Source organism: Morchella importuna (genome assembly GCF_003444635.1).
Source record: "Morchella importuna strain M04M26 chromosome Unknown Morimp01GS001, whole genome shotgun sequence".
NCBI lineage: Eukaryota > Fungi > Ascomycota > Pezizomycetes > Pezizales > Morchellaceae > Morchella > Morchella importuna.
Genome location: NW_025763398.1, coordinates 1,687,538 through 1,701,509, shown reverse-complemented (window position 1 = coordinate 1,701,509; position 13,972 = coordinate 1,687,538). Strand labels below are relative to the sequence as shown.

General features: G+C 47.7%; 2 protein-coding genes across 2 annotated transcripts; one reads left to right on the top strand and one right to left on the bottom strand.

Moving 5' to 3' along the window:
• Positions 1 to 194: 194 nt before the first annotated feature.
• Positions 195 to 2,753, top strand: LAJ45_00411 (uncharacterized protein; the record flags this gene model as incomplete). The annotated part of the gene is made up of 9 exons (XM_046110012.1): positions 195 to 278; positions 328 to 507; positions 562 to 734; positions 791 to 884; positions 947 to 1,081; positions 1,140 to 1,887; positions 1,948 to 2,156; positions 2,227 to 2,388; positions 2,457 to 2,753. 9 exons carry the CDS (start codon positions 195 to 197, stop codon positions 2,751 to 2,753), a joined length of 2,082 nt encoding a protein of 693 aa, XP_045976705.1.
• A 961-nt stretch (positions 2,754 to 3,714) lies between these two features.
• LAJ45_00410 (uncharacterized protein) lies at positions 3,715 to 5,101 on the bottom strand (the record flags this gene model as incomplete). Its single annotated transcript, XM_046110011.1, has 5 exons — positions 3,715 to 3,957; positions 4,093 to 4,174; positions 4,254 to 4,289; positions 4,468 to 4,602; positions 4,821 to 5,101. 5 exons carry the CDS (start codon positions 5,099 to 5,101, stop codon positions 3,715 to 3,717), a joined length of 777 nt encoding a protein of 258 aa, XP_045976704.1.
• Positions 5,102 to 13,972: the final 8,871 nt, after the last annotated feature.

The following is a 13,972-nucleotide window of genomic DNA, read 5'->3' as shown; positions in this document are numbered from 1 at the left end:
TTTTTAAGAAAAAATGAGAGAAAACGTTTGTTGGGCACGTGACAAATCCGGGTAACCTCCTAGAATGTGTTACACACGTCATTTACGCGACTAGTTAATTACTTTCAGTCGCGTCTCCCTGGCACCCCCGAAACATCGCTCATTTCCCCGGTACACCCCCCTTATTCTCTAACCCAGTTTCCCGGTTTCCAATAATGAATTCAGATACCGGGTCTTTGAAGCGAAAAGCCGTGGACGATGCCGCTCCTCAAAGCATTCAGGCCCCTAGAAGAATCAAGGTCCAGTTCTTGGCATCTCTTATCAGAATGTAGCTAATAATTTAGTTAGGCACTTGACCAAGTAGTCATCAACAAAATTGCAGCTGGTGAAATCATTGTTGCGCCTGTTCATGCGCTCAAGGAGTTAATTGAGAATGCCGTGGATGCCGGTAGCACATCACTGGAAATTGTAGTGAAGGATGGTGGTCTCAAGCTCTTACAGATCACTGATAACGGTCATGGGATCAACGTATGTGACTAGCCCTATGGGCGCATCATAGATACTCACTCGGTATATTTGTAGCTCGAGGATATGCCTATTCTGTGCGAACGTTTCACTACGAGTAAACTGAAATCATTCGAGGATCTTAATGCAATTGGGACCTACGGATTCAGAGGGGAAGCCCTAGCAAGTATTAGTCATATAGCCCATTTGACTATCACAACTAAAACGAGTGATTCGAGTTGTGCCTATAGGTTTGCTGCCCACCCCTTCTGCACTTTCTTTCTTCGGTCTTGTTTATCTGGTACAGAGCTGTATATTCAGATGGTAAACTCGTTCCTCCAAAACCTGGTCAGAGTGCAGACCCAAAACCGGTAGCAGGGAGACAGGGGACACAAATTACTGTATGTTTTATAGTCCTGTTAAACCGAAACGAAACTTGTGACAGCTTCATAACAATTCCTAGGTTGAGGATTTATTCTATAATACCCCCTCCAGGCGCCGTGCATTCCGAAGTCCGGGCGAAGAGTACTCAAAGATTCTAGACGTTGTTGGGCGGTATGCAGTGCATTGTTCGGGGGTGGCGTTCTCATGCAAGAAGGTATTCCCCTTGCATCCTTACACCGTTGTACCTATTAATACTGGTATGTTACACACAGTTTGGAGATGCAGATAGTGGTATCTGCACGACCGCGACTGCCTCTGTAATTGATCGAATCCGTCGCATTCATGGTTCCAGCGTCGCCAATGAACTCCTTGAGTTCACCACTTCTTCAAAACACCTTGGTTTTGAGGCAACGGGTATGATATCCAATGCCAACTACCATGTCAAGAAGACCACATTACTCCTGTTCATCAACCACCGTTCGGTCGAATCCTCCGCGATCAAAAAGGGACTCGAAAATGTCTATGCAACATATCTCCCCAAGGGCGGACACCCATTCATATATCTATCACTCGAAATAGAACCTCATCGTGTTGACGTCAACATCCATCCTACAAAACGCGAAGTTAACTTCCTCTACGAAGATGAGATTGTCGCAAAAATTGTGGAAACAGTTGAGGAAAAGCTGGCTGCAGTAGATACGTCTCGTTCATACACTCTTACGCAGACACTCCTCCCAGGCACAAAACCTATCCAAAGTAGTAGTAGCGATGACACCGCAAGGGAAATAAAAGCGAACGATACCAAAGCAAGACGCAAGAAGGAATACGAGTACAATATGGTCCGTACTGACAACCGCGATCGCAAGATCACCACTATGTTCGAAAATCCCCCCACAAACAAATCTGCAGGCGACTCAGTAGAATACGAGACCAACCATGATTCGACGTGGACATTGATAAATTATACAACTATTCACTCTTTACGTGCCTCCGTACGTGATAGCGCACATACAGAACTCTGTGAGCTGTTCCAAAACCACACGTTTGTGGGCATAATAGATGACAACCGACGTCTCGCAGCTGTGCAACACGGGCTTCGCCTATACCTTGTCGACTATGCCGCTGTATCGTACGAGCTGTTTTACCAGATTGGCCTGAGCGACTTTGCAAACTTTGGGCGGATAGTTCTAGATCCACCGATGGGCGTACGAGATATTCTTGAGATTGCGGTAGAGGAAGAGAAAGCGAAGGGGGAAGAGGGTGATTTCGACTGGGAATCTGCGATAAATGTATGCCCCCTCATTCCTCTCCGTACCCCCCCCCCCCCCTCCAGACCGTCCCGGGCCTGATATAACATAGACAATCGAGCAACTGCTCCTTTCGAAACGTCCTATGCTCAAAGATTACCTCAGTCTCGAAATCTCCGAGGATGGTAGCCTTGTTAGTATCCCACTCTTACTGAAAGGGTATATGCCCAGTCTTGGAAAGCTTCCCTCCTTTATTCTACGCCTAGGGCCAAACGTAAGATCTCCCTTCTCTCGCTGTTAGTGACATAAGAGGCTCCGGCTAACACGGAAGACGAACTAAAGATCGACTGGACATCAGAGCTGGAATGCTTTGATACTCTTCTGCGTGAACTGGCATTGTTCTACGTTCCCGAGAAACTACCGAGCGTGAGTGCTGATGCTGACGATGGAAATGACGTTGTGGCGGCGGCGGGTAATTGGGATGTCGAGGCGCGCAGAAAAGAGCTGGGGCGCATGGTGGAAACAGCCATATTCCCGGTTGTCAGGAAACGATTGATAGCGCCAAAAACACTTCTGGGGGCCGTTACCGAGGTCGCCAATCTGAAGGGGCTGTACCGCATTTTTGAAAGATCCTGCTAGTGAATGCGCATGAGATTCCCGCGTGTTATGTGGTGTGTGTGTGTGTGTGCGTGCGTGTGTGTGTGTGTGTGTGTGCATGCACTCTATGTATGTATGTGAGTTTGGTTTGATTTGGCTCGGAGGAACATGTATATCGGAGAATAACCAAGACACATCCTTAGCGTTTAATGAGAAAGGGGCACTGGTGATTAATGTTTCTTTTTTCGTTTCATGCAAGAACACAAACAAAAGTGCGAGCAAAAGTGAACAAAAAGTTTGATAATGATAATCGAGCGATGAGCCCTTATTATTATTTCGATGCTCCAGAATCTATTATTCTGTTCTTACGCACCAAGGGGTGACCCTGTTCTATGTTACAGTCCAACCCAGCCGAAGCAAATTCTAATAATGATGCGGTATTCCATACCGACCAGCCCAAAAACCCCAACATAAAAATTCTATAAGTACCGTGCCTCCATGTAATAAAGAAATATAAGGTGTAAAGCCAATAAGGATGCAATGAAGAAGAAAAGAAGAACCCAACCACCCGGCCCGTGAACAAAAGAAAGAGCAGAGAGTGACAATGTGAGTGTCTGAGAAGCCAAAAGCCAAAAGGAAAAACCGTAACAAGCCATTAAACAGTTAGGTGTCTAAAAGAAAGGAAAGGGAATTAATCAATAATAATAATGATAATAAAGTAAAAGGGAAAAAATCAAAAACTCCGGCCCGTGTAATAAAACTCCTTGTGAGGAAAACTCCAACACATTGCAAATAACAAAGGTCGCCGCCCATAATGCTAACAAACCGTCTAAAACCCTCTAATAAGTCTATGATGAACCTCTAATCCCACCTTCTAATTTTTTTTCGTAACCCAACCACTCCATTAAAATTATTGCGTACACCCCTCCTGTGGTGCGCTTTCCGCATTTTTAGTCGACGCTTGATGACAACGACGACGGTGACGAACGAATGAATGACAACACTAGTCGACAAGACGACGGCCACCTGTGGACGCAGTGATGGATGAGGTGATAGGTACTGGTACGAGCTTCTCGCCGACTAGTTTCATCTTCGGTCGAATCATGATATCGAGAGGGACGGGCTTGCCGCAATTTGGTCCGAGAACGACTTGGCTCTTCTTGACGAATCCGAATCGCTGGTACATTGGTACGTTGTTGATATGACTGCTCTCAAGATAGCATGGCGCACCACCTTCGAGATCACACTAGAAGCACAATGCATGTTAGTGGCTGTTTTGACTATATGAAACTAGATGGGTGTAGATGAATCCCACCAAGGGACTCAAACTCCTGAAATTCTAGAAACAAACAAAATGAATGAGGTTTTAATTTGAGCATACCTTTCTTGTGACAAACTCGATGAGCTTTCTCGCGTAGCCTCTTCCTCTCGCATCCGGAGTGACGCCGAGGTAAACTAGGTACCTATCGAATGATTAGAGATGGTTCTGTGTAACTATACTACTGCACGTTCTAGAAACCTGCAGGAAACGTGGGAACATACCATGCATCTTTGTCCTGATCACCCATAGCATTTACTCTGTAGCAACGAAAAATACCGAGTCAGCAAACATTCTCAAAAAGATATCTGATTACGCAAATGCCATGTTCCACCTTTGCGGACGTTCTCTGAACAAAAGTTCCGACAACGGCACAGGCAAGAGAGTGCATGAGATCGGGGCTAGGGTAGAAATTTCCGCGTGGCTGTTGTTACATACTTGGTCTGGTGCAGAACCTCAAGAAACTCCTCAAAGTACCGCTTCTTTCCCTCCTTTGTCAACTTCCAGTACAGCCTCCACATGCCGCTGCGGAAGATTGTGAACCAGTCATCCATGTTTTTTCCCGGTGGCATCCTGTATACGAGTAACCCCGGAAAAGTCAGCCATATATTGCTTTTTGCACAATTGTGATGTTGCCTGCAGATCTCCACTCGGCACACACTCTCTCACACACACCCGGCGGCGGAGAGAGTGACGCTGCCGGTTACGCCTCGCTCAGGAACAAGCTGAGGGTAGAGTACTGGGAACTATCTCTGATGGGGAGATTGATGGACAGGGAGTGTGTATCATACCATAGTGCGATTCCCTCGTTGTGCTCACCAATGCCCAATACCAGACCGTTGTAGCAATGAGCCGCAACAATGTACTCAAGAATTTCCAGATGTAGTGGGTAGAGCTCCTCACGGGTCATGCCGCCATTATCGGGTGTCTCGAGGCAGTAGAAAGCTACGTCGTCCTTGAAGAATGCATCCGCTAATGTTCGTGCAGCTGATTTGTATTCATCAATGCCGAGTACTCGTACTTGGTCGTTCGAGTATTTGTTGGCTGTATATGTTACTGTTGTAGTCGACATTATTATTATTGTATGGGGGTTGATATAAAAGGTGAGTTTGTGTTAACCGATGATGAGGGAGGTGGTTGTATTAAGTATTGATGGGATTGAGGGTAGTGGTAGTGGTGATGATGAGGTGTTTTTAAAGAATGAATGGAAATGTGCTGCTTGATGTGTTCTAGAAGAAGTGACAGAAGGGCGGGAGGCTGATGTTCTTATTCTATTCCTCTCGGTTCCAGAAACGACGGGGGATCCTTTTCAAGTTCCTTTTTTCTGGTTTGACCCAAGCTAATGAATCAAAGACAAATGTTGGGAGAGTCCGGGTCCTAGCTGGTACAAGGATGGGCTGTTTGGGGCTGCCCTGGGAAGTGGTATTGGAACGGGGGTACGAGGATGGAGGGTATAAATTAAATTGGCATTAAGAGGAATACGCCGAGGGCTCCGGAGGAGGTCAAGGTGCAAGGAGAGTCAGGCAGGAAGGCAAGCAGGCAGGGCCTGCTTGCCTGCCTACTGCTGCGAGGAGGTCCTGTGCACCGCGCGGGCGGCCATACCGAGTGTTGTCTCTGTTTGTCAACCCGTAAATCTCACTCGATAATTGAGTGATCACTGATGATGTTATGCTATGTAGGTGGTAGCTATATGTATGCTATGCTTTACTATAGTTGGGCTGGATCATGGTCGGATGGTCATGAGTGATGGAGTACAGGAAAGCTCATGTATTCATGGACTCGTTGCTTTGCTGCCTGCACCAATCTCCTAGTGCGCTGTTATTGCTGTACATTATTGCTGCTCCTCCTCTACAACCTTTTTTACCCCTCCTCCTCATGCTGCGGCCACAGCCTGCTTCGTGCCTGCTTTCTCTTTTCTACTTGCCTGCTCTTCCTCTAGTTAATCGCCTACCTCTGCGTCAGACTCAATTTCAACAGGGCAAGATAACTACCAAATCAGTGCTGTCTCTTACACGACTCTGTAATCTACTTAGGGGCTGCGAGTGGTTCTTAACCTCCGTGTATCTGATCCTCCACGCGCCCCCCACCATATGTCCGTCTCCGCGCGCTCCGTTCCATCTCCGACTCCGTCAGTGTACCTTCTCTCAGCTCGCCGCACCCCTCTATTACCCCCCCTCTATAGCGCTATTTACTAAGGTACACATATGTACTCCAACATATCTTTTGTCTCTCCTGCAGTGCTCGTTAAAAATACCCTCCCATGATTTGCGTTCTCCTTCTCCAGTCCCCCAAGGTCCAACGTTGCCTGCATTCGATAAAACGTTCAATGACGCAGTAGCGTCAAGAGGATGGATGCCCGAACAGGTCACGACTGGGAGGCCCAGAAGGTCCCTTTACACCCCTGCCCGTAATTATCCAATTAAGAACTTTATGTAAGCCCGCAGACGCTGTGTAGTTGACTTGCGCGAGGTTACGGTTAGGCGACGTACGTACGGAATATTCTTCGAAACTCTTCACGGGGGCTTAGCCAGGAAAGGCGCATCAGGACTGCAGACTGCAGTGCATGACTAAACAGAGAAGCCTCAAAGACCGTAATTGGGCGTGAAATCTAAGTATTAAAGTGCTAACCCCTGACCAAAGAGGAAAAATAAAAAAAATTACCCTGCAGAATTTTAATACAGCCCAGATCTCTCATCAGAAAAATGTGATGATTTTCTCTTGCTGCTGACGAGTAAGTAATAACAACCTGCACATACATCCTACATGTGAGTAAATAATGTATGTATGTATAATCTCTCTCGTACAACCCCAACCGGAATACATGTATTCTTCTTCCTCAGGCGTAGTATGAGTGGAGTTTGCGGTCCTCGGCGAACTACACGGGGGCGTGACGCTCGAGCACCAAAAATAAAGAATTAATTGAATGTTAGTACGGAGATGTTCCGAGGTTGATTCGATCACCGTTCACTCGGGACGGGGGTCACTGCGCACACTAGAGCACAGCTAACACAAGGTCCTTGGGTTGGGTACGTTGGGTCTTTGATGCGTGTAGGTCCCCCTGTGTATCTGTCCTGCATGACTACCTCGTGGGGTCTTGGTAATCTACATGTATCTATGTATATCTAACCTGACGTGTAGATGGTCAAAGCCATTGGGAGCCGCACATTGGCTAGGACTGGGTTTTAATTTTCAGATCACGGAGAGAATCGATATCTGTAGTTAGAGAATTGAAAGTCACAATTAAATGAGGCATAGCATAAAGAGATACAGCTACTAGTTGCCGCTATGCTTCATGCCCACGCTCATCAAGCGAAAAAAAAAAGGGGGGGGGGGGGGTGGGGAGAGAGGAAGGAAGGCAGCAGGAGGAGGGGGGGGGGGGGGGGGGGCAAGATCAAGTAGGTATGAAGGCAGGAAGGAGGAGGGGTTTCGAAATGTGCAGGCACGAAGCGCAGGGCAATTAACCCATTCCAATACCGTTCAATACATACAGAAAAACGATTCCCCATTTACACTCACCTACCTAACCCACCTCACCTGTGCCTACATACATACATTACATACACCCTAATATACTCGCGACACTGTAGGGAGCGCCATTAACTGCTAGCCAGTTCGTCGAGTGATCGAGATATATATGCCGCTTACTCAACGTCACAACAGGGGCAACGACCACCACCACCACCAGCTTCACATTTTTCGCAAAATTTGAAATTTCGAGATCTTAATCCCTCCTTCATCGGCCGGCGCGCGCGCATACACGCGCGAGGTGAGAGTGAGCGCGCCACCACCACTCACATGATTGCGATCCCTCTTTCTCTATAATTATTCCGAGTTGGACTACTGCCCTTCTGATTCACCTCCGATGGAGGAGGGGTGGGTACAGTGGAAAGTGGAGATGTGGAGGGGGTTGAGGGAGGGGCTTCTCAGAAACAAACCTTGAATTGGCCGGGCCATTTCAATCGGTTTTCCATCAGATTTGAGATTTCAGATTTCATGCCCCATGCCCCATGCCCCATGCCCAGATGTACACTACACCAACACCCACCGCGCTAGATTGTATGTACCAGGCCGGGGGTTATCAATGAACCGGGGTCCAATTTGGAAGTGGACCCGCCCTCCTGGAACCCACCACCGACTAAACCCTTATCAGCCAAATATGGGGTTCGAGCGAACCCCCTGGCGGGGGCTTTTTTTTGTGATCAGGGTTTATGTGATAGAGAGAGAGAAGAAGAAAATTTCTTTTGCTTTTCCAAGTATGTACACTACCGCGGTTCGGGTCGCAGGTCAAGGGTTCAAACGAACCAGAGTGGTTAATGAGTGGAAGCAGAGGGTAACCCCAGTATCACACCCGTTTGGGTGCAACGGAAATTCTAGAATATTTCCCAGCATGTACTTACGCTCATTTGCCCGTTAATTCTCGACGATTCGACAACGACAACGACAACGTCGAGGCTCGCATAGCATACTCGTACAATAACTCGCACATTAATATTGAGTACATTGCAGCAGCGGCTGCCATGCCATGCCAGCTGCCTACCTGTTCTCTGCATAGAACACGCGTGTCTTCTTTGCTCCTGTTGCTCTAGTTACTCGTATTGTTGTTCTTTTTGCGATGTAAATACGTGTATAAAAAAAAAAAAATCTCGCAGAAAAGACATATGTATAGATATCGGCACGATAGATTAAATTCCACAACTGTGCTGCTGCACGCACGCACGCACGCCTTTTTTCAATCCATAGATATATGCAGCATGTCAATCATGTGCGAGCATATCCGAATGAATGACCGTCTGTACATGAATATGGATATGGGTTATGGAGCCTAGAGACAGACAGCAGCCAGACAGCTAGACTCTAGAACTTCCCTCTCTCTCCCTCTCCGCCTACAGAAGAAACCCTACCTACATGCACATATACATATACGCTACGCTACGTGGACCAGAGACGTCTTCTCCTTCCCACCACCCCATCTCCACGCCTCCCCCGTTCGATCTCCTCATCCCTCCAATTAAGCTAGCCAGCCCTCTCTAGCTAGTCCTCAGCTGCCTGCTGCTGTGTGAGTACATATCTCAACCCCAACAGCCAGCCAGCACGAGCGGCAGCTTGATGATGATGATGATGATGATGATGATGCTGCGCGGGGCATTAATCGACATCTCGCATTGTGTTATATTACATTATCATCGATTCAACCAACCCGCCAGGTTTGTAGAGTAGGCCGTAGGGCATGTAGCTAAGGTTAGCTAGCAAATTATGAGTGAGTGAGTCTAGAGTTCCCCAAGAACCCTCGCTCTCGACTCTATGTACAGTAATTATGCACATCTATGTAGAGTAGCTATCCAGCCAGGTAGCCAGGCAGGCTGGTAGGGCAGGTAGTGTATCTCCCACCAATTAACCCGACGGATAGACGGTACCGTCGATCATCGCGGGAAGTTATCGAGGGGTGGAGGGGTGGAATAAAATGACAGACAGCATTACAACAAGGCTGGCAAACTACAATCAGATCCTGATAAATGAGCTACCTCACTACATTGCTTTTCATACGGGCCCGATATGCACGGGGGTGCCTGGCTGACTGGCTGGCCGGCTTTCAATTGTGCAATTTTGGGTTTTGTGGTAACCGTGGTGTGTTTGACAATCGTCATGTAGGGCATGACAGGAAAGGGATGTAGAGAAGGAAAGGAAGGAAGGCTTCTCGTCGGACATCTCTCCTAAGGCCAGACATGGTTACCCCTCTCGGGGAGAAACACACACACACACACACACACACACACACACACACACACACACACCCTCATTGACACACATAAACCCTCAGTGTCGTGAACTCCAATGGGGATGGTGGCGGCGGGCGGGGAGTTAAGGGCAGGAATGGGGGAGGGAAGCAGGGTGGTGGCCGGCAGCTGGAAAGCAGAATCGCAATTGGAAACGAAACGCCTCATTCTCATTCTCGGAGATATCCATCGTAGGAAAGCTGGGAAAGGGAAAGGAGATTCTGATCAAGCCAAAGAAAAACGAAATAAAATAAAAATATGACAGCCTTGTCAAAGACAACGGCAACGGGCAACAACAGGTCACGATGGTAATCAGGTTAATCGTAATTCAGGGGAGAAATTGATTCGGGTTTGGTGAATACGATTGAAATTTCATGAGCACATGACATTCCACATACTTGCTGTAGCAGAGGATGTCGTATCAAAAGCGCTGTCCCTGTATGTTCATGTATGTGTGTGAATGCGAATATGAACATGTGAGTGTATTAATTCAGTCAATGAATTATCTCAGTCAATCAATCAATCAATCAGTCAGTGATGATCATATCAGTCAGTCAGGGCTCACCACAACCACCGCAGTCATGAGCACACAACAACACACTGGCATAGTTCAATGTTGTCCCGTCGTCGTCGTCTGAGGTCTTCATTGCCGTTGTTGTTCATAAACCTTACCTGTCCTCAATTACTCGAGCAGAGCAACGGTAGATCACAATTCCAACAGCGGCATCGCACTTTGACATTGGGCCAAGTCAGTCAGACTTCACTCAGACAGACAAGACAGTCAATCAGATGTTCACTCATTCATTCAATCCTACATGTATCATGTATGTATATCATGGACACAACTTTTTTTTTCCAACGCCTGCATAAAAGGTTCTACATAGAAAAAGCAAAGAGAGATAGAAAGAAAGAATTTCCACACGTGACCCCAAAAATCCGAGTATGTAGAGAGGCAGGGTGGGGGCCGTTTTGTTTCTACTTTCGTAACATGCATCTGTTACTTTTTTTCGGTACCTGTGCAGTGAGTGTGTGGTGTGTGTGTGGTGTGTCCCTGGCTGTGTCCCTTTGTGGACCTGTACCTACCGTGTCTACCATGCATTACCTCTCTCTCCTAATCTTCCGGTTGTGTGGATGGGTGGGTTTCTGTGGAACCGGTACCATGACTCTCGTTAGTTTGCCAATGTTGTCGCAGAGTAGGGACGCCCGCGGCCGCTCGCTCGCTCGTTGTGGCCGCCGTCTAATGAAAAAACGCCCATCGATCCCCCATCCTCCTTCTCCGGCCGGGCACCTGATTCACCCCCAACCACCACCCCCAACCTACAATTGATTCACCACAAACACAACGCCCCGGAAACTATAAAAAAAATAATTGGGAATACCTGAGCACCACGACTACAACCACAACCACACAAACCTCCTTCCTTCGTCCTCCCATCTGATCACCAATTTTACTTTTGGGAGAGGTTCGTGTACGTAAATAGCCACCCCCCCGCGCGCCCGCGGCCGCCAAAGCGTATATATCGGTGAGTAGTACAGACACAGACAGCCAGTAGGGTAAATCAATTTTGTAGGCAGATAGGCAGATCAGGCGGACAAGGGCGACAGGAGGAATTGGTTGGAAAGGGCCTAGCTCAGCAGCAATAACACTCCGCTGGGTTGGAAGTGATCAGAGAGAGAGCGAGATACAGATACGGACGGATACAGATACAGATACAGATACAGATACACAGAGAAGAGAGTCCGAGTGACAGCAACATGAACATCGCAATTCCCAGTTCCCAATTCCCAAACTTCCCTCCCCCACCCTCATCGCGGTCAGTGACCTGCCTTTCTGCCTGCTCATGAGTGCTCATAGCGGACCCGAGAAAGCTAAACGGAAGATTAGCCTACATGATACCTTCATAATACTGCGGCACATTGTACTTCATACGCAAAGTAAAATCAAATCCCACCGATCATCTCCATCTCGGTACCGTACTGATGCTGTTGCTATTGCCTATGTTATTTACAATAATATACCTCTCTCTATCTCACTCAGGTACAAACTTGTACCAGTGCACCCGTGCACCCCTGCAGCCAGTCGGTCGGTACCCTACATGATGTCGATGCTGAAGACTAAGAACGAGAGCCCTATCACCTCAGCTCGTTTCACGATGCAACCGAATCCCTCCCTTCCTTTCGCTAATCCCTATGAATTTGTGATTTGTTTTTATGCCATATTTTGTTTTGCTTTGTTTTTTTTGTTTTTTTTGTACCTACATACAATGTTTTCTGTTTGTTCCCGTCCTTGCATGATGAGGCCTATGGCTGTGTCCCATTTCGCCCATCAATATGTAGGTACAAACAAAATTCCGTCATTTGATACCTCCACTTCAACGGTCGGGTCTGTAACTCTTAGCCTGCCTGCATGCATTACACCCAACCCTACGTTACGGTACTGTACCGTACCTACATGTACCCTACAAACTTACGCGAGGTTATTCCGGGGGGGCGTAGGGAGGCGCCGGCACAGAAAAACAAGACAGGGAAGCCGGCCGGACGTCAAGTACAGAAAGAAAAAAGAAGAAGCAAAACAATTAAAACCGCGCTCCTCTGTAGAGTAATGCAATTCTCACTCCCATGTTTCATGACTCACGGGGTCCCAAAGCAAAACAAAACAAAAATAACTGAAGTGAGAAAGAAAAAAAAAACTCCCAACCTCCCCAACAATTGTAGTAGCCTTTTTTTTTTTTTAAATGTTATTGTTGTTGGTTTACGTACGCATATTCATACGGTAGTACTACTGGTCACAGTCCACCTGTACCTGTGCTGCATAGATTAAAACAAAAGTAGAGCAAACACTCTATCCATCACATCACATCAGATCACATCACATCACATCACACATACAAACACACACCGCGGCCGGCCCCCCCCCCCCCCCTCTCTCCACCCCCTATTACCAGGGAGTGGGGGGGGGGGGGGCGAGAGGCAAACCCGCCGCCGCCGGGAATGTTTCCGTTCCGGCATGTATGTGGGAGGTTGGGTTTGTGTGTGTGTGAGTGGGCATGCGGTGAAACGGCTATCCAGGGACCTACCTTTCGTTCGGACATTTCCTCGAGCTAGCTCTACATAGCTACCCCACCCCACTTGTATATGCAGGTACAGCTTTTTTGTCCCAGGGTAAAGTATCTGGGAAATTACCTACCCACCCACGTTTTTCTTTCTTCTTGTTGTTGTTTCCCGGATATCCCTATGAGCTTATTCTGCTGGGCAGCTTGAGGGGTGGGCAGGGGTCAGGGGTATGGTGGAAGAATCGGAAAATATCCGGTAGAAGTCGAGGAAGATTAATCGAGATACGAGCTGGGCATAGATAGCTAGCTGGGTAAGGTATTAATTTGTAGAGAGCTCGAGAGCTCCAGAGGAGAACCGTTACTCTAACCACATTCTCGACCTTCTCCTTCCTACCCACCCTCCCAGCTTGACGACCCAATATACCCTAAACCTGGGGTACGTAGAGTTGCAAGCCCGGACTCACCACCGCCGGGCCTGGTCTCCGAGCTCAGGTAAACGGTCAACGTCAATGTCAAAAGAGCTGTCAGTCCCGAAGATCGAAATTAACATTCCCTTCCCTTCCCTCTTCCCCCTTCCCCGGGCTGGGGGCGACTTTTATCAACATTAAAAATCAACATCACCATCACCGGCAGGGTAAATATCAAACCCAAGGGGAAGGGAGGGAAGCTGTGTTCCGCCGGCGCGAGTCCAACTAAAGTAATAGTTGCATCACATATAGCCTAGCGCGCTTTTTTACTATTCCAACCCAACCCAACCCAACCCACGCTAAGCTATGTCCGTTCCGTTTATTAGCTGCTAGTAGGACGGAGGGCCAAGGACGGGCCCCCAATTATTATTATGATGATTCATTGACCGGGTAACCAACCGACTGACCGCCCATGACTTGACCCACGGCACTACTGGCCCATATTAGAACAATAGAAGTACTCAAAAAACTCCCACAATGTAGGAAACCAACAGCGCTACTGGAATCCCCCTGAACATGAGTTAGGGGGGAGGGTGGATGGAGGTTGCGCGCGCTTGTAATACTATAAGCCAGCCAGTGAGTGATTGAGTGACGTATGCAGATAGCAAGAAGAAACAAAACAAAGCAAAACATAACCGGGTAACTGACC